The sequence below is a fragment of the Acomys minous genome (genome assembly GCF_964271855.1).
Source record: "Acomys minous genome assembly, chromosome: 11".
NCBI lineage: Eukaryota > Metazoa > Chordata > Mammalia > Rodentia > Muridae > Acomys > Acomys minous.
In genome coordinates, this window is record NC_140492.1 from 44725143 (window position 1) to 44752204 (window position 27062).

The following is a 27062-nucleotide window of genomic DNA, read 5'->3' on the forward strand; positions in this document are numbered from 1 at the left end:
AAACAAAACATCAGCAAAACCTGCAATATACTACAGACCACACAATGTTATGGAGTAAATTACAACTGTGAGTGTTCATAAGAAAAGATGATCTCTAGTAAAAAACCAAACTTTACAACTTAAAAATGAGAGGATAGGAAAAGGAGCCAACCAAGCCTAAAGTTGGCAGAAAGAAGTAAATAAAGGGCAGATAAAAGATGCACTTAATAAATAATAAATAAAATAGAACATCAATCAAATAAAAATTTGGTTCTCAAAAGAATTTAAGTGACAAACATTTGCTAGATGGACTAAGGAAAAAAGAAGCGATTCAAGCCATTAAAATAGTGAATGACAAGAGGGACATGACTGCCAATTCTACAAGAATGATACAGCAGTAAATCACGAATATACATGTAGTGGCCAAATTAAATAGAAGAAGAAAAGCAAAGCAAATCCTATCATTTGAAACCAAAAGGAAACAGAAAATGTGAATAGACTCATACCAGTAAGTAATTTCAATCTGTAATCAAGAGCACACCCTGGAACCGAGCTTACTTTTCAGTTTCTTTTCTGGTTGCTGTGGTAAAGACTCTGACTAAAGCAAGCTTAGGGAGGAGGGGTTTATTTTAGCTCATAGTTTAAGGTACTCTATCATGGCAGAGAAGTGGAGGAGTCAGGGGAACTAGCCAGTCGCATCACATACACAGTGAAGATGCTATAGCAATGAATACACGCTTTGCTGCAACTTTCTGCTTCTTCCTGGGGAGCCTAGATTACCATGCCCAGAGAAGGGTCCCATGCCCAATTAACACATGTCTTCCCACGTCAACTAAAGCAATCATGGTACTGTCTCATTGGCATGCCCAGCAGCACATCTCCCAGCTGGATCCAGAGTCTCTCAACTTGAAAATAAACATTGGCTATCAGACTTACTCAAAGAAAATCTAACATTAAACTTTCTCAAATGTTCTTTAAAAAAAAAAAACAGTGAAGAGGAAGACACACTCCCTTATAACTCATTCTATAAAGGGGGCATTACTTGGATGCCAACTTCATTAACAAAATCCTACAAAAAAGAAAATTATAAGTCAACATTCTTCTGACATAGATGCAAAGATCCTCATTAAAATAACCAGCAAACTGAATTCAACAACACATTAAAAAGAATATATGTGACAACCAAGCAGTATTAATCCCTAATTCAATGTGCAAAATCATTCAATAGGATGGACCACAGTAAAATAACACGGGGGATATGAGCTGCACAATCATTTCAAACAATGTAGCAATCTGTGAAAGACCCAGCATGTATTTATAGTAATAAATATTTTTTAAAACTCAAAGTTAGCATTACTCCAATGTAAAATCTGCATATGAGAAATCTATTAGAAGCATCATAATAATGGCAACAAAAAAAAAAACCCTCGAAGGTTTTCTCAATACTAGCTTTTACGTTTCTATTAAATCAAATACTGGATGTCTTAGCTAGACCAGTTACACAGGAAAAAGAATAAAGGCATGCAATTTGAAAGGACATAGTAAAATTGTCTCTGCATCTGACACAACCTTAAATGTCTAGGATAGATTACACATGCTTAAAACCTATTAGAACAGGTAAACAAGTTGAACTAGATATAATAGAAGAAAAATATCATTGTCCACAAATTGTTTAATTTTTTTCTTTTTAAAATTTTTTTTATTTTTTATTAATTTATTCAGATTACATCTCAATTTTTATCCCTTCACTTGTATCCTCCCATTCCTTCCTCCATCCTTCTTTCACCCTATTTCCCTCCCCTAGGTCTGTGACAGACGGGGTGATTAAATTTTTATAGACAAAGGACAATCCAAAGGGAGTTAATAAAATTATTTAATTTACAAATAAAGTATGAAAAATAATAAAGTATTTAAGAACTAAGAGAAAAATCTTATAAATGAAAACTATAAAATATAAAGATTTTGACAATATATGAGTAAAGCAACATATAATATTTACATACTGTGAGATGTAGGATTGAGTCCAATATCCTGCCAAAGATATATGTATTATTTAACCCGGTCCCTATGGAAATCCCAATATCCTCTTTTCTTAAACAGAAAAGTCTTCTTAAAACTTTCATAAAAGCTTAAAAGAATCAGGACAGTCAAAATAATCCTTAAAAAGAACAAAATGGGAGAACTCGCACTTCCTGACATCAAGTCTTTCTAACACTGCAGTACTCCAAACAATGTAACATGGGTGTAAAGATGGACCACACACTCACAAACACAGACAAATTATCTCTGACAAAAGTTCTAGATCTTTTGACAGGGAGAAGACAACTTTTGAATAAATGGTGCTAAGTAAACTGAATGTGTACATATAACAGAATGACCCGGGCTCTGAACATCACACTCATGAGAATAAAGTCAAAATGGATTTACTATCTGAACGTAAGGCGTAAAATGATGACATTTTATGATAAAAAATGCAAGACAAAAACTTCACAGCATAGCACTTGGCTACATCTTAGATATAACAAAAATCACTGACAACAAAATAAAATAATAGACAAAATGGAGCTCATGAAAAAGCTTTCTCAGAAACATTATCAACAGGTTAAAAAGTCAGTCAACAGAACACAAGAAGATATTTGTGAACCATGTGTCTAATGATGTACTAACATTCATATTTATAGAAAACTCAAAGTTCAACAAAAACATAACCTAATTTTAAAAAAGGAGCAGGGTGTGGTGGGTCTCTCCTGTAATTTTGACACTTAAGAGGCTGAAGCAAGAGTGTCTCTGTGAGTTCTAGGCTGGCCTGGGTGAGTTCCACGCCAATGTGAGCTACACAGTGAGACTCATCTCAAACAGTAAATGGGAAAGGTGTGCTCACACATTCAAAAGAGGCATACAAATGGTCAATATCACACTAATTAATATGCAATACCTTGATCATTATGAAAATGCCAATCAAAATCAGAGACACCTACAACTTCACCTCACCCTTTAGGGTAGCTACCTAGCAGAACAAAACAAATTCAAACATAAAAAAACAAAAACAAAACAAAGCAGCAACAACAAAACAAAAAACAATAAAAAGCTCAGCAAGTGTAAAAGGATGTAGAGCGTTTGGAACTCCTATGGCACTGTGGGAAGAATAGAAAATGCTACAAGCCACCATGGACAAAAGTATGATGTCTTCTTTTAAAACTAACAGAATTATCAAATGACCCTGAAACTGTACTTTTGGATATACAAGAAAATGTAGTCCATTTAACCTCACATTTGCTAGGATAAATATTATGAAGAAAGTAAAAACTAGCCAGTGTATGTTTTTAAATCCAGGAGGCAGAGACAGGTAGATGAGAGTTGAAGGCCAGCCTAGTCTACACAGTAAGCTTCAGGCCAGCCATGGCTAGATACTGAGACTATATTCTTTTAAGTGAAAGAGACCAAGTGTTCTTGAAAAAGTGTAGAAAGGAGGAAACCTTGTACACTATTGGTAGGAATGAAAGTTTGTTCAGCCAAAACAGAAAATAACAGAGGTGGCTCAAAATATTAGAATTAGAACTATTATATGATCTTAAAATCTCACTTCAAAGTGTGTGTCTATCCAAAGGAAGTGAATTGAGTATGCTCATGACTCAACCTAATTCCCACATTATTTCATTATTCAAAAACAGGTATCACGTGGTAAATATATACATTTGGCATTGAAAAACATCCTGTCATTTGCAAGAGCATCAGTGCACATGGAGGGTATTAAGTTAAGACAAAAACAAGACTTCAAAAGACAGACATCACATGGTATCACTCATATATAGATTTAAAAGAGTTGAGTTCATGTGCTGGGGTGGGTTGGTGGGGAGCAAGACTGGGAAGAGAGAAAGGAAGGGGCTATGCTTGGGATTTAAAGTGAATAAATAAATTAAGAAAAAAAGAGTTGAGTTCATGGAAACAAAAGGTAGAACAAAAGTCTGTAAGAGGCTTGGGGGGAAGTTGGGGAAGATACATCATGAGGAGTGTATTTAAAAGGTCTACTGCACACCATGGTGAACTAGCGTTAATAACAACAACTGCTTGCTAAGACAAAGAACTTGTACAACTGTCCACAGCAGCACCATTCACAGTAGATCAGGTGTGGAAGAAACCCAAGTGTCTACAGACAGACAGATGACTATTACAGTACATACAGAATGTTTATTAGCAGTCAACTGTCTTTAAAAAAAAAAGGAAGACTATTCTGACACATACCTCAACATACATAAACTTTGAAGATATAACTAAGGAAAATAAGTCACAAAAGACAAATGCTGTAGAACTGCCCTTTTGTTAGACACTGAGTCAACACACAGAAAGAGCAGTAGATAGAAGACAGGGGCGGGTGAGTTGTTTCATGAACGTTGACTTCCTCCAGTTTTAAAAGATCAAGAGAGTTCCAGAAATGGGAACAGATGGAGCTGACAGCTATGCAGTATTATGTACCTTATGACATTGACCTGTACGAAAATGGTAAAGATGGTAACTATTGTTATATGTACTTCACCACAGAAAAGGGGGAGGGGAAGTATGAGACACACACGCGCTGCAGTTGTATGGGATCTGCCATCTCCTTAAATGTCACTTTCCCACAGCCAGCACCCTCACAGGAAAGCGGTGCTTTTTAGCTCAGCATGGCTTTAGCAGGGAGCTTAGCATTCCGCAGCAATGTTACTTACCACTACTCCTGACAAGACACCTCATTAACCTGTTTGAGGTAAAGCGGAGGTGAAGTCAAGTCTCTGCCAGAAAACATTAGCAAAGACAGTTAACGCAATGCAACTAACCGGCGAGATGAATATCCTTGGTGATCTCTAGCACACACACTGTAAGAGTGGGAAACCCAGGAGGAGGTTGCTAGCTGCACAGCACACAGGCTCCAGGCTGCCTGATGTTCTCCTCCCTGCTCTGTGATCACACCACCCTTCACCACTTAACACCTCGTGTCTTTTCACTTTGTGCCTCTGTCCCCTGCGGGATGATGCAATCTTAGAAGACATTGGCTGTGCACAGTATCATGGCCACGGTTCCTGGCATACGGAGATGAATCTTTTAAGTATCTGCTTGCTTTATTCCGTTTGTTTAATATACAGTTATACAACTGAAGTCCATCTGCCTTAAATGTCTTCTTAGGGGTTACAGGATGCTAAAGAATTAGTGCTTAAAGGCTGAAATGAAAATTGCACTAGCCCAGACATGTGGAAGACCAGACCAAATAAATGACACAGAAATATACAGGGCTGGCATCAGGCCAGTGAGGTGGCTCAGCAGTGAAGGAGCGTTGAGTTTGATCCCTGGAACCCACATTGTGGAAGAAGCAAATACACTCCAGAAATTTGTCTCTGACCTTCACCCAGATGTCATGTCCTGGCCTACTATTCTATGCAAACACAAAGAACAAGGCAAAGAAATCAAGGGGATTTTTGAGGAGTTAGAAACAGTTTTCACTAACTCCTGGTGCAAGCTCAACTATTTCCATTGACACAAGTCACTCCAAGATGAACAACTTGCATCTGCCCATCATGGTATCAGAGCAAAGTTGCTGTGAACTGGATTCTAGAGTTGGGGAAAATGAGCCCTTAAGCAAGGCCAGAAAGACAGCAGAGAATGCAAACAGAGCATCTCAGCTTCTATTTTCTTTAATGTCTCACACACTCCAGGAGGATTTATGCAGCTATGGCAAATTTTTTTCTCTTCAAAATCCACATATTCCAACGTGATCATGATGACTGATGCTAAAGGCTGCCCATGTACTGACATTTTCAAACTGTAATGCAGGGAGCAGGCTCAGAGTCTGCACTTATAAAGATCCTTGTCTAAAGTAGTCTGGCAAGAAATAAAATTAGTAACAATGATAATTGAATGTTTTAGGCTGGCCTTCACAAATAGAGTCATGTACAATAATGGATATTTAAGTATATGGCTTACTAAGTGATACTTATGTTTTTGCATCTTAATGGAAGATTAAGATTATTAATTTTCCCTTTTGCATGTAACTCAGAGGCCAAAAGGGAACTTTCAGGACTTAAAAAGTAATTCATTTTTCAAAATAATTTTAAAGTATTTCTAGTCACCAATGAAATAAGTCATGCAGATAAACCACAATTAATTCACTAAAAAATGTTAATTTAGCATGTATAGACTGGACTGATTTAAACATTCCATTACTTCTGTGAAGAGTAAAAGGCTCAAAGCTCACAGTTAACACTTAGAATTATGACAAAATATGTAAATAGAGACTTGAAAGTTCATTACATTAATAGGATAATCTAGGGTTAGTTCATATGGAATAAAAGTCTCACTTTCTACAACAGAGATCTGTGAGAAAAACTCTGAATAGTAAATTTACTGTTAGATTTATATAGAATGCTTTATTCAGAACTATTTCAAATGACAAAAATGTAATGCTTACATTATTGTAATTTTCAGGAGTTTTTTTAAACCTGCAATAATTTATTTTAAAATTTGTCAAAAATCCAGTAACTAAAAGACCAGTTCACACAGATTTTGTTTCTAAAAGTAAGAGAAATAAGGGAGGGAGACAAGAAAACATAACTTGAACATATGTGACTGAAATACAGTATGCACATACATGAAAACATCAGAATGAAACCTGTTATTAGATGTAGCTAACATATACTAATAAAAACATCAAAATATGGGAAACAATAAAGCTGAAGAGGGTGTGAAAAAAAAGGAACTGTCATTGGACAAGGTGATGAAAATGAGTGTGGCGAGGATGTGGAGAAAGGAGAACACTCCTCCATCGCTGGTGGAAATGCAAACTTGTACAACCACTTTGCAAATCAATCTGGCTCTTTCTCAGAAAACTGGGAATAGTGCTACCTCAAGACCCAGCTATACTACTTTTGGGTATGTACCTGAAAGATGCTCCACCATACAACAAGGGCATTTGCTCAACTATGTTCATAGCAGCTTTATTCCTAATAGCCAAAATCTGGAAACAACCTAATTGTCCCCCAATGCAAGAATGGACAAAGAAACTGTGGTACATTTACACAATAGAATACGACTCAGCCACCAAAGACAAGGAAATCATGAAATTTGCAGGCAAATGGATGGAACTAGAAAAGATCATCCTGAGTAAGGTAACCCAGATGCAAAAAGACACGAATGGTATATACTCGTACGTGGATATTAGGCCAACACAGACAGCCTCTGAGAGACTCTACCTAGTAGGGGACCAAGACAGATGCTAAGACTCACAACTAAACTCTGAGAAGAGCACTGAGAGTCCTTTGGAAGAATAGGGGGATAGAAGGACCCAAAGAACACAGGAGCTCCACAAGGAGACCATCAAACCCAAAAGATCCGGACGCAAGGGAGCCTGCACAAACTGATACATCAACCAAGGACAAGGCATGCATAGAACCTAGACACCTGTTCAGATGTAGGCGATGGACAGCTCCTTCTCCACCTGGGGGTGGGGAGCAGGGACTACCTCTGACATGGACTCTGGGCCCTGTGATTTGATCAATTCTCCTTGGCAGTGCGGCCTTGAGGGCCAACGGAGAAAGAAGATGCAGGCTATCCTGATGAGGCCTGGTAGGCTGGGGTCAGATGTGTCAGAGGACTAGGGGAGGGGAATGGGGGAAGGGGAGGAAGGGTGGGAATGGGAAGATAAGAACAAGGGGTAACAACAGGGATGTAATGTGAGTAAATTATTTTTAAAAATTAAAGAATCTAATTTGATTTTCTTATTGATAATTTAATTCTGTCTGAGCTGACTTTTTTTTTTTGCCTGTTATAGAAATGAATATTTTTAAAAGTAAAGAGTTTGTGCTATGTATTTAAGGCATAGAACAATGCTTCTCAACCACCCTCTTAGTATTTTAATTACCTGCAACTTCTCTCTCATTGTGTTTTCATTCACAGTAATTTTTAGCAGGAGAATGTTCTGTTGCTTCTCTGTTACATGGTAAAACCACTGACTGAAGGGTACCTGACAGGAACCTATTTCTTTTTTATTGACTTTACAAAATTGTATGCAATATATTTTGCTCACATTCTTTCCTTGTAACCAAATCCTCCTAGACCCCTGGCTCCCTACTACCTGCCTGACTTCATGTTCTCTTTTCCATCTCTCTCTTAAACAAACAAACAAACAAACAATAATAAATAAAACACCCAAGCCAACCAAACAAAAAGCATACAAAAGACATTGAGTCTATTTTGTGTTAGACAACTGCTCCTGAGCACAGGGCCTGCCCTGTAGGGTGACTTATGCCCAGACTACACTGGAGAAAATTAGTTTCCCCTTTCCCTGCAGGTAGCAATTACAAATAGCTTCTTGCTAAGGTGTAATCTTATGTCCACTGTCCCTTCTTGCTGGAATTTTGTCTGCATTAAACCTGTGCAGGTCTTGTGCACATTTGCTACAGTTTCTGTGAGTTCACACATGCAGCAGCAGCCCTGTTCTGTCTAGAAGATACTGTTTCCTCAGATTCATCAACATCTAGGTCTTACAAGCTTTTTGCCTCCTCTTCTGCATAGATTCCATGAACCACAAGGAGAGGGGTTTGATGAAGACATCTTAATTGGAGCTGAGTGTCCCAAGGTCTCTCACTGCCTGCACATTGTCTACTTGTGGGTCTCTATGTTAACCACCTACAGCAAGCAGAAGCTTCTCTGTTGAGGGCTGAGCAAGACACTGACCTATGAATGTAGTAATATGTCATTAGGAGTCATTTTGTTGCCATAGTCATTTAGCAAGTTTCCTTTTTACAAAAACAAAACAAAGCCAGAATATAAGAATAGACCAAACAGAAACACAGTGATCAAATTCTATACTCTGTAAAAACCACATAACAACAAGAGCAGTTCTACTTAAAAAACAAATTTCGAGGATAAATAAAATAATAAATAAGTGTTAAACAATTTATCATACTAAGAAAGTAATGACAAATTTTGGGTGTGATATTCACAGTGAGCTAAAATGGCACTTACTTTCAGAAGTACACACTAAAGCATTTACGGATATAATTACAGAATTTCCAGAACTATGCCTTTCACAATCCATGTGGTGGACTAGAGATGAAAGAGTTTAAATCAACTTCCCCACCAGTTGATCATTGTCAAGGCTAAATGAGAGGTTTATGGAGCTTCTGGGTAAGTGCCATTCTTCTAGTTTTGAAATTCCCCTTGTTTTCCTTGGCCTCCCGTAGCAGCTGGGGCTCCCAGACTGACTGGCTAAACAGCATGCTCTCACTCCCTTCTAAGACTTGCAGAAGGCCACTTTCTTGATGCATTGTCCCTTCCGTGGCTTTTTCTTTGTGTGCAACTGTCCCTGGGGTCTCTGTCTTTCTTGCAGATGACCACCTTATGGTAAATTCCTCCAAAGTCTTTTCTTTGACTGTATCCATCTCTGGAGTCTTGTTGTGTGTCTAAATTTCTTCTTACAAAGACTGTGGGCTTGTGCAATTAGAGTCCATGGTAACAATTCCATTTTAACCTATGATTTCTTTAAAGGCTATATCTCCAAAAACAGTCACACACCCTCAGGTACTGGAAGTGAGGCCTCAAAATAGGAATTTCAGAAGAACACTATTCAACCCACAAGAATGTAGTAAAACTTTCAAGATAAAGCATAAGATACAATATTTGTAATATATTTAAAGTCAAGATGAATAGATAAATCTCATAATTTCATAAAGTAAAATTCAAAAGGTATGGATTGTTTCTTATCCTCAAGCTTAGACTTGTCTTGTGCTTTCACCTTTTTTGTTTTACAGGGGCCTCCTCACTCCACCTGTCCCTAGAAGGGTGTAACAGTGCATTTTTCCTGTAGTGAAGTTTTGACATCTTAAGAGACTGAAATATGTCAATAGGGAAATGAAATCTGGTTATACAGACAGCTATGCCCAGGTAGGTGAGTATTATCACCCTAAAAACATTAAACTTCACTTTCAAAATTAAGCACAAACTTGGAAATTGATATGATTTAGGTAACGGCTTAATTAGGGAAATTTGTAATTGAATCAATTTGGTCCAGTCTGTGCTCCATATAGCCATTTCTACCTCGGTAGAGTCAAGGCCATACTGCTGCTTGTCTTTCTTCGTTTTATACAACAGGATTTACATGAAATAATAGTGGACATTTACTTTACACATATCTTGTAAGATAATACTCCAGCTGTAAGTCAGCAATAGATAAAACCCTGACAACTGGAATGAACAAATAAAATTTAAAGAGGGTAATTATACAAATGACTAAAAATGCTTACTTTCAGAAAGATGAAAGTACAGATAAGTCTGCCTTTCCATGAACTCACATTAAATTTTTGGCTGAAATTTTGAGTTAGCAAAAGTGTACTGAGGGTCAAAAATGTGCTAACAAAGAGGTAATGTATCATTGAGCTACACTGAAAATACTACTCAACCACTCCAAAGAAAGATGATCCAATTTCAGTCAAGGCTATCTATGCTTTCTGAAGAAACTTGAATGTATAGATGCCAGAATGGAAAAAATATTGAATCCTATCCTTTAATTTGGAGCTGTTTGTCAAGGTAAAACATGGCAGAAGAGAGAAATGACTTACCTTCAAAGACCTTAAGGGCTGACGAGTGGAAAGACTGTAAGCCTATCACCTATGACCCTTGTGGAAAGAGGCAATGTGGCCTGTCCACTCCCTCTGTCCTTTAGAAATAGCCACTTCCTCAGGGAAGCATCCTTCTCTAGCCCAAAGACGGGAGCTTGCCAGACACAGGCTGTGGCTTCCTCTTTCCTTCTTCTCCATTAGGCAACCACTGTTTCTGCTTGTTAGAGGAAGTTACCTCTTTGGTCCAATTGGGTTGTATAAATTGGGTTGACTTATAAGCAGTGAAAATTTGCTCCTCACATGGCTTCACATCCAAGAAAAATGCACTGGCAGACTTGTAGCTGTGGGCTCATTACCTAGATCAGCAATGGCGTCTTCTCTCTATACTCTCACTTGCACTTTATCATGGGTCCTCTGCTCTCATGAACTAACCATTTACCAAAGAGCCCTCCTCCTGATACCATCATATTGGGGAGTTAGGGTTTCAACTTACTAATGTGGGGTAGACACAACCTTCAAGCCACAGCAATCTACAGGATTAAACGTTGCTACACAGGGTGGATCATATTTGGTTGGTCAGCTCTCGAACACTCACCCCTACCATAGCTGGTTGAATCAAAGTAACCATGAGAAATGTGTGTGTGTGTGTGTGTGTGTGTGTGTGTGTGTGTGTAATGTATATATATATTTATCATCTTGATGTATATATAAAGACCTTTTTGTGCTACTGAGATTCAGAGGTGTCCTGAAGAAGGAAGCATCTTTGCTTCTGTGGAGGCCATGTCCCAGGGCTAAGCAACACTGAGCTGGAGGGGATGAATGCGAATGCGACTGGCCTGTGTTTTTTGGGTTCTTTGTTAACTAAGAACTTATTAAACCTTTTTGGGAAATATTATGTTTATTACATCCTACATTGTATTTTAGCAATCAATTCAATTATGACCCACTTCAGACAGCTAGTAACACATTTCTCCATAAGAGATTGCATTCAACCTCAAATGCCATTTGATGCTTCACACCATGAATTCTACTTTGTCCCTCTGTACTCCTCACTGCTGATGACTAGCAATAGCATTGCTAGGCTACAGAAAACTTCGGGAAGCAGTGTCTAACAGTGAGGTGAGGTCAGCCTCAGAGAAAACTATTTCTGAGATCCTCACAAGCCACTGTGCCAAAAGCAAATGCAGATTTGGTAAATGACAAAGAGTCCTTCCTTTGGCATTTCTCTTTCTGCTGATTCAATTTTTTTTTTACAAGGGTCCAATTTTCTATAGGAACAGATCAGATTTACAGCAAATACAAAGATTGCATCTTTTATTTATAAGGCAAAAAAGCCCTCTCAAATACTTTTCATTAAAACTATGTGCCCTGGCGTACTGGCTTTAAGAGTTATTAGTCAACCATTACGTAACTTTTGCTATTCTGGTGAAGGTCAATGTTCGCATAAGTTACTAAAACCGTCATCGGGCCAGACCTCGATGACTGAATTCCAGTTGGCAGTGAAATTTAGAGAACTGTGTAATCTATGAACCACTATCTGTGTTTTGCTACACTGCTCTTATTCTGTCATCCTTCCAGGGGTAAAAAAAAAAATTTTAAATAAAAATATCCTCATCCCAAAATCAATTCATAGCCAGTCACAAAATTTGAAAAAAGTTACTAATGTTAACTGAAACAGAAACAGATAAATTATTTATTTTGAAACATATTGTATCACTTGAGAGGATTTTGAAAGACAGTGAGGGGGGTGCAGATGACAGGGATGGGGAATAATAGAGTTGATGAGAGAAGGTGATAAGTAATATTGAGACAGGAGGCCAGGACTGCTGAGTGAACCCACACACCAGGCCAAAATGTGGAGGGAGCTCAGCATACAACAGAATGAGGGCACCCCGAGTATGCTGGAGATATCTCTAAGACCTTTAAATGTATGCTAGCTCTTTCTGGGAACTTCACTCCTTACTACAAGGCTAGGAGGTGAAGGTCTGCATTACTGAGAGGCTACAAAGACAACAAAAGCCTCACAGTTTCAAGGGCTCGCTGCTCCCATTCCATATGGGCCTAGTACTTAAGAGTCAAGGAGCAGATGCTTGGCTTCTGTTTCGCTGTTTATGGCTATGTTGGTATGTATATCCTTCTATGTGTTCTACAGCTTAAGTAGATCCTGCCAATGAGTATAGTCATTCCTGGGCCTCCTTCAGATATGTCTCTGAGGGGGTAAAGATAGATAGATAGATAGATAGATAGATAGATAGATAGATAGATAGATAGACAGACAGATAGATAGACAGATAGATACAGATGATAGATAGATAGACAGATGATAGATAGATAGATGATAGATAGATAGATAGACAGATAGATAGACAGACAGACAGATGATAGATAGATAGATAGACAGATAGATAGATAGACAGATGGTAGATAGATAGATAGATAGATAGATGATAGAGAGATAGATAGATAGATAGACAGACAGATGATAGATAGACAGACAGATGATAGATAGATAGATAGATAGATAGATAGACAGATAGACAGATGATAGATAGATAAATAGATAGATAGACAGATAGACAGATGATAGATAGATAGATAGATAGATAGACAGATAGATAGACAGACAGATGATAGAGAGATAGAGAGATAGACAGATGATAGAGAGATAGATATACAGATAGATAGATAGACAGACAGATGATAGATAGATAGATAGATAGATAGATAGATAGATAGATAGATAGATGATAGATAGATGATAGATAGATGCTGGTCCATAGGCCACAACACAGACTATGAGACTAAGCACACCCTTGGTAGAGCACTTGTCTGTTCTTTTGCCCTGTGGATTCCTGCATCCTTCCCTCTGTGTCACTGGTGAGGAATTCTCAGGTGCAACTGTAGTGAGTACACAAGAAAACGCTCTAAAATTGCTACTTCGAGTTGAGCAATAGTAACGTCTTAAGCTGTCCCAAGGGTAGAAGGTTATTTTTGATACACCTGAATTATCCATACTTCGACCCAATCACTGAACAGATTCAAAGTAGCTTGTATGTTTCCTTTTCCTAACAAAGTCCTATGTCTGCCTAATTTAAAAAGCATTCGTGTAATTAACACACAGGACAGTAAGTCATTGTTCAAATATCTCCAGGAGGTGAGGTGGCACAGGTCACATTTTCCAGATAATTGCTCTTTACCTTTTATGTTTAGAAACATTTATTTTTAATTGAAATGCTTCCAATGTTAGTATTGTCAACAACGTTGATTCTACAGGTTGATACGTATTATTTCTTGGAATGAGATGGCAAGGGATTCTCAGGTCCATGTGGGAGTATGTGCTCCAGACAATGGAGTTTCAGGGACCCTCTGAGGGTTTCTCGCTCTCTTGGGAGCAAACTTCTGCCTCCCTCTGCCACAACCATCTACCACAGCACGCTGCTCTGTGACTGCCCCTTCTAGAGATTTCTATCTGATGGTGTGTGTGTGTGTGTGTGTGTGTGTGTGTGTGTGTGTGTGTGTGTGTGTGTGTTGGTGGGAGGTCTCACTATGTAGCTCTGGGTGGTCAGCAACTCCTATGTAGCCTACGTTGCACTAGGGTTCAAAGAGATCCACCTGCCTGTGCCTCTTAAGGTGTGTCCCATGATGACCACCTGATGCTTTGCTTTTCATACGATATTCTTGGGAGGATTCTGAAACTGGCCCCCTTGTCATGTCTGTTTGCTTTGCTTTTTGCACCACTGAGGATGAAATCCACAGCTAGCCAAGGGTTCTATCACTGAGCCCCACTCTCCCCCATCCTCCTCTTATGTTTTCAAAGCAGAAGCCCTTCTTCATAGCTTTGGGTTACCGGTTACTTGAATCAATATAATCTTTTCAGCTTAAATGAAATCACACATTTGAGCCCTCTTAACTCTTACTATGACCACGGAATACTCACTGATCCCAGTGTCCTTACAGTACTGGACCAAGTACTGTCCCATGACTTTTAGTAGATGATTGTATTCTTGGACATTGAGGAATTCTTGCTTATTATGGGATGGTTCCATGATCTCCAAGGGTATGTTCACAATTCCAATCACACCTGCACCAAGTCTGAGGGGGTAAGCACACGTATGAACTTTGTAAAAACCTGGCTAAAGAAAAAGAAACGGTAAAGATGCACTGGTCACTTGCAATCAAATCTTCCACAAATTAATTAAGCTAACTTAAGGACATTTCATTATCGACAGTGATTTCTGGAGAGTTTCAGTATGTCATTTAGTTGTTAACAATACTCTTTCCAAACATGTTATTTAGGTGTGGGGGGGGGGCGGTCCAGGTTGATAGAAAGGAACAAACATTTAGAAAAAAAGAAAAAAAAAAAAACAACCACAACACCAGTATCTTCATGCCATGACCTGGCCTGATCCTTTAAGTCTGACACTGAACAAAAAGAACTACTTTCTTTGTCCCTGTTTCATCTGTCAGGCTACATGACTCACGGTTGCAGTGGTTCTTGGGAAGATCACTCAGTTCTACTAAGAGAATATAGCAAGCCCATAGGGTGACAGCGGGTGTCTATCTGACTGTTAGCCTGATGTACAATGGGTTTTTCATTGGTGGTTGGTTGGTTGGTTGGTTTTATCCCCATGCTCTTCTAGGGGCACAGGATATACATCCACAACTGGGATATTCTGATGCTTGGAATTACCAGATTTGAGGGAGAAAGCCTCCTGCGTTGGTTTCCCCACTGCTCTTGCCATAGCATGTATCACACTTTTCCAAACTGAGGCGTCTGCTGGCTTAGTACTTCACAACTTCTTCTACTCTTTCCTCCTTCATTCCGCCATTACTCATTCTGTGAGTCTAAAACTGTGTCTCAAGCAGAGGGCCTGATGTGCGTTCCTTGTTTGGTTCACCGTCCTTCTCACAGGACATTGCTGTATTCACTTATCCATGTACCCACTCCCACAGTCAGTCAGCCACTATTAGTCCCTGGACCGGATCCAGGAACTAGGAACTTAGACAAGAATGAGAAAGACAAGGAAGGTCCCTCGTTCTCATTCACGGGAGAATGACACGCATGGCATTAGTGAGCAGATGAATGTACAAGATCATTTCACGTGGTGATAAGTGGCTTTAGGAAAATGAAGTCGGTGCTAAATCATGTGAAAAGTGACAGGTGGGTGTGACAGCAACTGTAATTAGGTAATTGAGGAAGGGGCTTCAACACTCATTCCTGAACAGCATGCCAAGGCCGATAGTTTGAAGGTCTAAAGACAGGAGGTTCAATACCAGTTGCTATAAGACTTTCAGCAACAACAACAACAAAAAAGCTAACTAATTTGAGTTTTTAAAAAATACTACTATAGCCCGGTGGTCATGGCGTATGCCCTTAATCCCCACACTTGGGAGAAAGAGGCAAGTAGATCTCTATGAGTTTGAGGCCAGCCTGATCTACAGAGTGAGTTCTGGGACAGCCAAGGCTACACAGAGAAACTCTGTATCAAAAAACAAAACAAAAAAATTACTCTACAAATAATAAAGGGAAAGCATAGCTATCTCTACTTGCAGATCCTGTGCTCCAGAGACCCTAAAGGTTCCATGAAAAAATTTTAGTTCTTGTAACTCCTTTCAGCAATACACCAAAATTCAAATCCACTGCACAAGAAGACAGCAGCTATGTTTGTATCTTTTTATCTTTTAATATTTTATTGGCACATATTAATTATATATGATAATGGCTTATAGCTTTTTAAAATACCAATAACAGAGGTGATCCCATTTACAGTATCAAAAAACAAACAAACAAAAAACTAGTATAAACTGAACCCAGGAAATAAAAGAGTTCTACAATGAAGTCTTTGTGACAGTAAAGAAAGACACTTGGGAGAAATCTCCCATGGCTGTGGATAAAGATAATTAATATTGTTAAAACATATATATTACCAAATATGCAAATTCAATGCAATCCCCATCAAAGTTCCAACAACATATCCCCAAACTAGAAAAAAAAATCATAAAACTCATATGGAAGCACAAATACCCCACGTCTAATAACTCAAACAATCCTTAGCAGGAAAAATAGTATAAGAGGCTCACAAGACTGGAGGTATTATAGAGTTATACTTTAAAACAGCTGAAACCAGCTCACACAATCACAGCCATCTAACTTATTACAGAGCTGTGAAAGCTGGGTGTGGTGGCTCAGGCCTGTAATCCCAGCACTCAGGAAGCAGAGGCAAGCAGATCTCTGTGAATTCAAGGCAAGCCTGGTCTACCAAGTTCAGGACAGCCAGGACTACACAGAGAAACTCCGCCTTAAGAAACAAACAAAAGAAAAGAAAAAATCAAATCAAAACCAAACCCAAAACAAAACAAAAAACCAAACCTGTTAAGAATCTCTATTGCAGAAAAGACTAGTGCTCAGAAAATTGGGATTTCACACTGAAAAGAGTGAAACTAGATCCATATCTCCCACAGTGACCCCAAAATTAATTAAAAATGTATCCAACGCCATAATGTAACACCTGAAATGCTGCAATGCTGGAGGGAAACATGATTTTCTGTTTGGAATTTCTATATCATGGGAAATAACCCCAAGAACTGACAAATGGGATTATGGAATTAAAAAGCTTCTGCACAGCAAAGGCAACACAGCAGAGGATAAAAAGACAGCCCACACAGTGGAAGCAGCATTTACCACTTATGCATCAGACAGGGAATTAATATCCAGTATGTGTAACTGCCAAAAAAAAAAAAACCACCAAAAAAACACAAATCATATCACCAAGAGTTGTGTGAACAGGGGAGGAGGGCTCCCTCTTTCTGAGGACTAAGGGAAGAGGGAAGGAATGTGGAATCAGGAGGATATGAGGGAGGGGGTTACAATCAGGATGCAAAGTGAGTAAGTTTAAAAATAAACAAACTTAATATGAAAAAAAGAAAGTAAGATAGGTGCCCCTGACCTTTCTGGACATAGAGATTAGCACGTGATACTGCAACACGCCTGCTGTTTGGCTAAGCAATGAGTGGTGAGCTGGTTCTCTGAGCACAAGGCAGCAATAAAGCCAAAGCCCTCCTGACTCATTCCACCACTCTCACACATTTTATCTGACTTTGTCCTTTTTTACGATGTCTCTCTGCCTTTTGTCTTTTTGGTTATGAGAATAGTCTTTAATACCTGGACCATCTCCCCATTCCTCTAAGATGTCTTTGTAAGATTTCACATAGCTGTCAAAGCAATTTGTGGAACTCTGGCACCAGAATACATTTTTTTTTCTAGATTCTAAACAGTCTGGAAATGTTAACTAATATATATCCATGCAAGTTAAGAGCTTAGAAATCCATAACATGTTTCCTTACAAGACAGGAGTTTGGATTTTCTTTTCTCTGCTAACACTTCTTTAATTTGTATTTTTTTTAATTGGTAAAATATTAGAAACCTAAAAAGAGGGCATAGGGGATGGAAAGGCATAAGAAAATGCATTGGAAACAATATTATGCCAAATGTGATTTTCTTCTGAGAACGAGCACACAGTTTCATGGTATTACAAATTAGGCAGATTAATTCCTGCATGGTGAGAGGAAGATGAGCAGAGACTGGGGCACCACCTGGCATCATGATGAATCACTCATCTAGCTCCGCACACAGAGATGGACTTTGGCCTCCCCACCCTGCATTTGAATTAAGGAACAAGCTTACTTACAAGGACTTCATTTTCAGCTGGGGTCCAACCTTCTCGTACATTTTGATCAACCGGTTGTTACTATAAATGAACATTCCAGATTGGCTTTGGTCTTCTACGTGCACTCCAAAGATAAGGAAGAGTGTTTTTGCTTTCCTTAGTGCCCTAAAATTGTATTTAGAAAGGCTGTTTAAAAGTGCTCAATTAAGGAAAACATAAAATTTATAATATTTCTAATAAATAGATGCAGAAGATAAATATCAAAAGGATGACCCATAACATACCAGACATTTGCAAAACAGCTGACACCTGTGTATAGGCAAGTATTTCGTATATGCAAATTACGACACAGGTCATGCACAAGCATTCACTCAAACACAAATCTGCTCACTTAAATCTAAAAGGACCAGAAAAATCTCTGTATCCACTGGTCTAACAACTGTGTGACAGCTGTAGAGTAGTCAGGATTCTCTGGAGTAACAGAACTGACAGGATGATTAGAAATGACTTCCAGGCTGTGGTCCAGCTACTCTAACAATGGCTGTCCACCAAAGGAAGGTCCAAAAATCCAGTAGGTGTTCAGTTCATAAAGCTGGAAGTCTCAGCTGGTCTTCAGTGTATATCAGAATCCACACCCCAAAAAAGTGGGCTGTAATGTAAGTGAAAGAATGGAGTTGCCAGCAAGAATGAGAGGAAGGCAGCAAAGAACGAGAGATTTCTTCTTCCATGTTTTTTTTTTTATATAGGCCACCAGCAGAAGGTGTGGCCCAGAATAAAGGTGGATCTTCCCAGTCACAGAAGATCTGGATTAAAAGTGGATCTTCTAATTCAAATGATTTAATTAAGAAAAATTCCCTCACAGGTTTACCCAGGTGCTTGAGTTTTACTTAACTTTAGGTATAATCAAGTTGACAACCAAGAACAGCCATCACAAGTGGACCACTAGGGGTGCTAGTGAGTAGAATGATTCTCTTTTCCATCCCTTGACTCCTAGACCTGTGGCTCCTGGCTATGGGAGAAACTATACCATATATTGGATCCTGATATATATGCTTTCTGGAGAACTCTGGTCCAGCCTTCCAGGCTGTTCCACCTAATTGGCACTGAAACTGTGTCTCCAAGAAGTCCACTTCATCTTTCTACAGACATTTCAGGATGATGGGAAACATGGTAAGACCAGATGTATTCCAGATGGTAAGCTCCCTGTTGCACCTCTCTGTGAAGTGAGTTCCTTGGTCAGAATAACACGGTGTGGAATACCATGACTATGGATAAGGCATTCTGTAAGTCCATGGATGGTGGTTTTGGCAGAAGCAAAATGCTCTGGAAAGGCAAAGCCATAATAAGAATAAGTACTTTATAAAGACAAAGTATTACTCTTTGGAAGAAGTGCTTCAGTGTCAACCTGCCACCATCTCACTGTCTGGTCACCCTGGGAATGGTGACATATCTGAGGCTCAGTGCTTATCTCTGCTTTTGGCAGATCTGTCACTTGGCAGCAGCTGAGGCCAGGTCAGTCTTGGTGAATGGAGTCCATGCTGTTGTGCTCATGCATAACCCCCATCTGTGCCACCAGGGCCACTATCTTCAATGGCTCATTGGTTAATGACAGCGATGGCTGGGAACAGAGGCTGACTGTCCAGAGAATGGGTTATTGTATCTTTTTTTTAATTATTTATTTATTTTGTACACCAGAAGAGGGCATCAGATCTCATTAGATGGTTGTGAGCCACCATGTGGTTGCTGGGAATTGAACTTGGGACCTTTGGAAGAGCAAACAGTGCTCTTAACCTCTGCGCCATCTCTCCAGCCCGGGTTATTGTATCTATTTAACTGCTGCACTTCTCCTCTGCTGACATCACCTTTTGATGAGCATTTACATGTGATGCAATATCTTCACATCCTTTACTTATTTGCAGAGATCTATCCATATACTTCTTCCCCAGATGTCTCTCATCAATTTTCCAATCATGTTCTGTTCAAGTCACTGACCATCCACCCAATCCACTGACATGAATCAATGAACAATTGCACATCTGACCATTTATCCTTCCAAACAAAATGTATGAGCAGGCACACTGCCCAAAGTTCTGCCCACTGGGAAGACTTCCCCTCACCAGTGTCTTTCAGAGCTGTCCCAGAAAAGGGGTGTGATGCTGCAGCTATCCACTTCTGGGTGGTGCCTGCATAATACGCAGAAACAGCAGTAATACAAGCCTTAGTCTTCTCTTCCTCAATAAACAGATCATAGGGCATGCCCCATGAGGCTATAGGTTCATGCTTGGCAGCAGATGGCACTGTAACAGGAGTAGGAACCATAGGCATTTGGGAAACTTCTTCATGTAACCTGTTTGTGCCTTCAGGGACCTGCTCTGTCTGGATCAAATATACACCATTTCCATTTGATAATGGATTGCTGATGAGAGAGTCCTATTTCATGACATGGTGGGTCAGATCAGACTCAGTTTGTGATGGGCTGCTCAGGGCACATGGTAACTTGGTGACCCAGTGTCAAACTTTCAATTTCTGCTAAGGCCCAATAGCAGGCCAAGAGCTGTCTCTCAAAAATGAAAGTGTCTACAGATGATGGTAGAGCCTTACTCCAAAATCCCGAAGGTTTCCTCTGGGATTCACCTATAGGGGTTTGTCAAATGCTCCAAACAGCATAACAATATCAGTGACAGCTCATGTACTATGATGTCTGCTGGATCATATGGTCATAGGGCATCTGCACAGCAGCCTAGACCTGTTGAAGATCCTTCTCCTTTTCCAGGGACCCTCAAAGCTAGCAGCTTTCCACATCACTTGGTGTATGGGCCAGAGTACACACACACACACGTGAAAAATGGGCTGTCTCCAGGATCAAACAGGCCCACTAAATCGTGTGCTTCTTTCTTGGTAGTGGGAGGGGTCCATGAAATAGAAGGGATATCTCCACATTCTCCACAACACTAGACTCCTAAGAATTTCATTAAGGTAGAAGGCCCCTTAAATTTTGGTTGAATTCATTTCCCACCTGCTGATGTGCACATGTATGTATTGCCGCCACATTCAAGGTGGCTGCTACCACTTTGGTGACACATGGTCCAGTCAGCGTAATGTCATCAATATGCCTGGACTCAATGTGATCCTTTGTGGAAGAGACAAATGATCATGATCCCTTCCAGCTAAGTTGTGATTCAAGGGTGGAGAGTTAATAAATCTTGAGGTAAAACTGTAAGGTACACTGCTGGCCTCGCCAACTGCCTCAGGTGGTCCTCATGGACAGGTACCAGGAAAGAAGGCATTTGCTGGATCAACAGCTGCATACCAGGTACCACAAGATGTGTTAATCTGCTCAGGTAAGAACACCACATCTAGTCCAGGAGCTGCAATCAGAGTTTTTAATTGACTGAGTTCTCAACAGTCAACTGTCCTTCTCCAAAATCCATCTGTCTTACGCACTGGCCAGACAAAAGAGTAAATGAGATGCTTTTAAATATTTAATGGTGACACTAATTTCTGTAGTCCATCCAGGAATGTGAGAGCTTTTGATTCAAGTATTTTCCTTGGCAGAGGTAACTCTAAAGGCTTCATTTAACCTTTCCAAGCATAACGGCCCTCACTCATGGAAATAACATTGGAATCTTTCTATCCCAATTATCACAGTCTGTGACTGGGGAAATAACCACAGGATGAATTCAGAAACTCACTGGACCCACTGTGAGTCAGCTTCAGCCAAAACCGCCGGTAACACCTGACAGCTGTAAGCCCCACATTTAACTTGAGGGCCGTAATGTTTCTTGGGATCTCCCAGAATCAGTGTTAATTTGGAACCAATATCCAACAGATCTGGAAAAATCTGATCATTTCCTTTCCCTCAGTGCACTATTATCCTCGTAAAAGGTGGTAGGTCCCTCTGGGGAAGGGCTAGAGAAAGGCTAACAGAATAACTCTTAGGTATTTCAGAAAGGCCCTTCCTCAAGCGAACCAAAGTATACCAGGTCTGCAAACTGGCTCAAGTCTGGAAACTGGCTCACGTGCCAAGATTCCCCTTTGCCACAATCTACTGGAGACTTTCTTTCATTTGAGAATTTTTCGGCTTATACAGATGAAAGAGAACTGCAGTAGGCTTTTTATCTATCTCATGCATGGAAATACCATGATTGATTAGCCCGAATCAAAGGTTCATACAAGTCATGGCACCGTAAAACTAACTCCCCCTGTGCTGACCATTATGGAACAGGCCATTATGGACATTTCTTTGCCCAGGCTGCCCATTATGACCACTGTGGTCACCTTGCCTCTGGTGATTCAGTGCTGCCACATGACCCCTGCTACTCCAGGGCCCAATCAAGACCACTGTTTCAATCCATCAGCTGAGCAGCAGCATCTCCAAACCTAAGGTCTCTGGCACAAGCAAAGGGCAACAACCAAGCTCTTCAACCATGCTGGGGCTGCTCTCACCATCTTGCATCTTATAGGATTAGTGACGGGATTGGCTCTGGGCTTTCCCATAGTGGAGGGTTGGGTTTTATACAATGTATGCACTGTAGCATTGAAAATTTCCCAAGCCTTAAAATCCCTTCATCAACACTAAGCCAAGGGACATCAAGCATCTCCAGCTCCTTTTCAGTAGGCCATCTTGTGACAAATGCTTCAGCCAACTATTGAAACTTTTGATACCTTTTTTTTTTAACTGCGAAAGCTTCCATGTTAAACCTAGAATCTCCATTCAGTCTTCTATCTCCCACCATTATGCCCCTCCCCCTTAACATTCCATTCCCACCCATATTCCCCAGACTTCTACTTGAATGAATCAGTAAACTCATAAGCTCTTGAGGAGAGTAGCACACCTCCTCATGGACCACACACTTTCTATCTCCCTCTCGGGAGCCTGACCAGCCTGCACAGGTCTATAAGTTACTATTAATGGGCTCCAGAGGACATCAGTATTGTCTTGACTGACATCTCCCTTAAAGAAAGTCACTGCTAAAATTAGAAGACAATGAAGAATTAATTTCCATTGTTAAAGGTATAAAAGGCAATGTTTCAAGGGTTGGAGGGTACATCTTCTGCTGAGGGTAGAGAGATAACTTCCTCAGGTGAAGTAATGTGTGTCTTGGTTGGAGAAGCCTCATCACACTAAGATTTACTATCACATTACACCACGTGCTAATAAAGAGAAATTGTCAGAATAACTACCAAATCTGCCCACTTAGGAGTAAGAACTTGACCCAGCACTGGGGCCCTTAGGCCTTACCTCTGTTTCTGGCGAAGGTTCTTATGCTTTGTCTCCAGGTCTTCCAGAGCTTTCTGTAATACATCCTGGAGAAGAATATTTGGTTAAGAGGAAACAGAGATGTTGAATGGATGCCAGCTGAGCTGATACCCTGTTATCAGAAGGTTCTGGAACAGCAATGACAGCTCAGCTTGTCATGCAGTTCACATGGTAGAAACCCAAGAGGCACACAGTGATGAGTTACATTCCAGTGTTTCCAGAATATATCCTAAGCCCAAACCTAAAATTCTGTTCTTGTACATTCTAAGAGGCCTTCATTTTATTCCCTATATGGTAGAAGGGACTTGACACAAACTACATGAAAACTTGAGTGAGTTATTCGATGCATATCGGCTCTGACTTTTGTCTGAGGGAACAGGAATCCCGAGTTTTGCCGTCACTGAGGCATATTTCAGGCAGAAAATGGAATAATAACTTTTGTTAGTATCTCTCTCAGTGTGTCTCCTTCTTATCAAATTCTAGACTAATACTTCCCAGATGTTCCATTTATAGGTTCCTCGGGCTTTTTCTTCTCAGAGTGCTCTACAGCCCCCACCCTGTCTTTCTTTTAATCTGATGTATTAGCTCAGTCCCTCCTTTATCTCTACTATGTTCCCATCCCCTCTAATTAGGCTGAAAAGGAAGAGTTCCTTATTACTGTACTCAGAGATAAGAACAGACTTTTGTAGGGACTACTCAGGAAGAGAAAGACATCAGTGGGAGTCAAAGGGGGACAAGAGAGGGTAATAGAGGTGAATGTGGTCTAAATGCATTCTACACGTGTGTACAGATACTATAATGAGACTCACTGTATGTAACATACACTAAAAAGAAACTCTGTAAAAAGACATTTAGAGAGCTTTGCCAATGGCATCTCTTGATGGCTGCATCACCAGTGGAACACCACTTTCACTATCTTTCAAGTGAAAAATGGGGGGAGGGGAAAAGTACAAACCCCTTTTATGTTACGCTTCCTAAAAGCATGTAAGAGGTCAGAAGTTCAGGTCATTCCACTTCTTGCTGTCTTCTCTGCATTAAAGCAGCCAGGGCACTTCAGAGCTACAAAGCAAGCTGGCCAAAGAAAGCCCACCCTTCCTAACGGCACATTCAGCCCAGAGCAAAAGCAGAGAGATGAGAAGGAAAACCCTGACTTGACCCAGGAGAGTCTTTTCCTCTAGGCTCTCATCTACAGAAGGCAAAGGGCACTGACAATCTTAGAAACAAAATAAAGAAACTTAAATTACAAAAAAAAAAAAAAACAATAAAAATGAGATAGATTTACTCTTTCCTTTAAAAATGGCAGCAACAATGTAAGCCTCTTGAGAAAGCCATGATTTGGCTTTGCCTGGGGCATTGACACACACCACTCTCTGCCCACATGCCTCTTGTGTGACCCATAGACCACAGACTTTATTAGACTAGTCCCTGGCTCTCAGAGTTAAGGCCAGATCACTGAAAAGATTTACTTATTTAACCCTCAGCAGAGGCGGAGGAGAAGGTGAAAGAGACTCCTCTCCCGATTCCTGATCGTCTCTTTGCACACAGGCAAATGGATGCTTGCTTAATGAATCACATGGTGGACATGTTATGCCATGGTTTGGGTAAAAGCAGACTTACAGTGCATATCTTGCAGCTATATTCTTTTTCTGTTAGCTGCAGTACACTATAATTAATAATTGTAGTTCTTTATAACGTGCCTTACTCGTGGGCATATTACAAGGATTGCAGAGATTGTTTATGAACTGTGTGAACCGACTCATAAGAAAACAGCTTTGTAAGCTGGAAGCACTGTGATTAGTATTCATAATTATGGCCTACGATTCCTAGCACTGGGGAGAAGGATTGCTTAGTAACCCACTTCTTGCTCTCCTTGTTTATCTGGGTCCACGAAGAGCCATAATTTGAATAGATATTTTTGAGGATGCTTCATTGGCTAGATATTTTCCTGCTATCTTTTTCATTATTTTTTTCTTTTTCCTGTTGTGCTTTCCCTTTCTTTTTAAAGAAATTGGCTGTAACTCTATTATCACCCTGCTCCAAATTCACCCCAGATTCCACTCACCTTTGCTCCACCTCTGCCTTTCCCCTTCTTGCTGGATTTACCCTCCTCTCTCTGCACCCACCTCATCTGTTTACCAGGGCCACAATCGCCTTTATCTCTTATGCTTCTCTGTGTTTAAGATCTTAGAAAGTCCCTGCTCTCTGTCAGGAACTCTGGTGCCCACTATTTGACCACTTCTCCTTGGTGCGGAGGACGAGTGGCACACAGAGGAAGAGGAAGCAGGCTGCCAGGCTGAGACCTGCCAGGCTGTGGTCATATGGTGGGGGAGGAGGTCACCTTCTGTCTCAGGTTTAGAGGAGGGGAATAGGGTGAAAGAGGGAGGGAGGGGAACGGGAAGATACCAGTGAGGGGATAACAATCCAGATGTAATCTGAATAAATTATTTAAAAACTCAAAATGAAAAAAAAAAAGAGTTTAGAAAGTACATAATTGGAGACAACTGTGCACAGGAATAAAAGCTAGTTGTGTCACTCGCCACTGAAGATGATGTTTTTGCACGTCGTACCTTCGCAGAAGACAAAGAAGTTCTGTCAGGTTCTTTCACCTTGACTTGCACTTCTTTAAACACAAGTTCAGCTGGGAGGAGAAACACAGCAGTTACAATGCAGAGAGATTCTTCCGAGCCATTCTAAAACTGTGTTTTCTACACCTGTGGCCATGACCACTGGGGATGGCACAGAGGCCACAATCTACAAACCCTCTGTTACCCTCAAAGATCTCACTCATTTTAACTCTTCTATCTGAGGCAGATGGAAGATGTTGCTGTGGTAAGAGCGCCCTCTTTGCAAGCTTGAGGCGATGAGCTTGAATCTCAACCATCAACATAAAAAGCTGGGCAAGGCTGCATGTGTATGCAACCCTAACATTGCAGGGTGGAGACAAGCCGATCTAGAAAGCTCGCTGGCCAACCACCCAAGTTGGAAAGGAGAATGTACTTCCCCAGATAGAGGCAATGTTCACCTTCACACTGAGCTACCATGGCACCCAGGGTTTCTAGCACATCAAGAGGGGGGAACCACAATTGAGAAAATGCCTCCAGAAAACCGGGCTGCAGAAAAACCTGTAGGACATTTTCTAAATTAGTGGTTGATGTGAGAGGGCCCATTCCATTGTGGGTGATGCCATGCCTGCTCGTTGCCCTGGGCTCTCTAAGAAAGCAAGCTGAGCGAGCCACGAGAAGCAAGCTGAGCGAGCCACGAGGAGCAAGCCAGTAACTGACACCCCTCCATGGCCTTTGCATCAGCTCTTGCCTCCAGTTTCTGTCCTGCTTGAGTTCCTGACCTCAGTGCTTTTGATGATGACCTGTTGTATGGAAAATAAATAAAATAAACTCTTTCCTCCCCAAGTTGATTTTGGTGTTTCATCACAACAGTAACTATCTAGTACAAGGGTCATACTTAAGATACTATAGGTCAGTGAGATGGCTTAGCAGGTAAAGGTGCGCGCTATCAAGCTATCTGACCTGAGTTTGGAGCCCCAGAACCTGCATCAGAGAAGGAAAGAACTGA

The 27062-nt window shown here is 40.3% G+C and overlaps 1 protein-coding gene across 1 annotated transcript in view; it reads right to left on the bottom strand.

Moving 5' to 3' along the window:
* MORC1 (MORC family CW-type zinc finger 1) overlaps positions 1-27062 on the bottom strand; it is a 149435-nt gene that overhangs the window by 70390 nt on the left and 51983 nt on the right. Inside the window, exons 11-14 of the mRNA XM_084800473.1 lie at positions 26060-26130; positions 23475-23539; positions 18254-18397; positions 14503-14657 (exon numbers count right to left, since the gene is read on the bottom strand). Coding sequence (XP_084656599.1) covers positions 14503-14657; positions 18254-18397; positions 23475-23539; positions 26060-26130 — 435 coding nt within the window. The remainder of the gene's footprint in view (positions 1-14502; positions 14658-18253; positions 18398-23474; positions 23540-26059; positions 26131-27062) is intronic.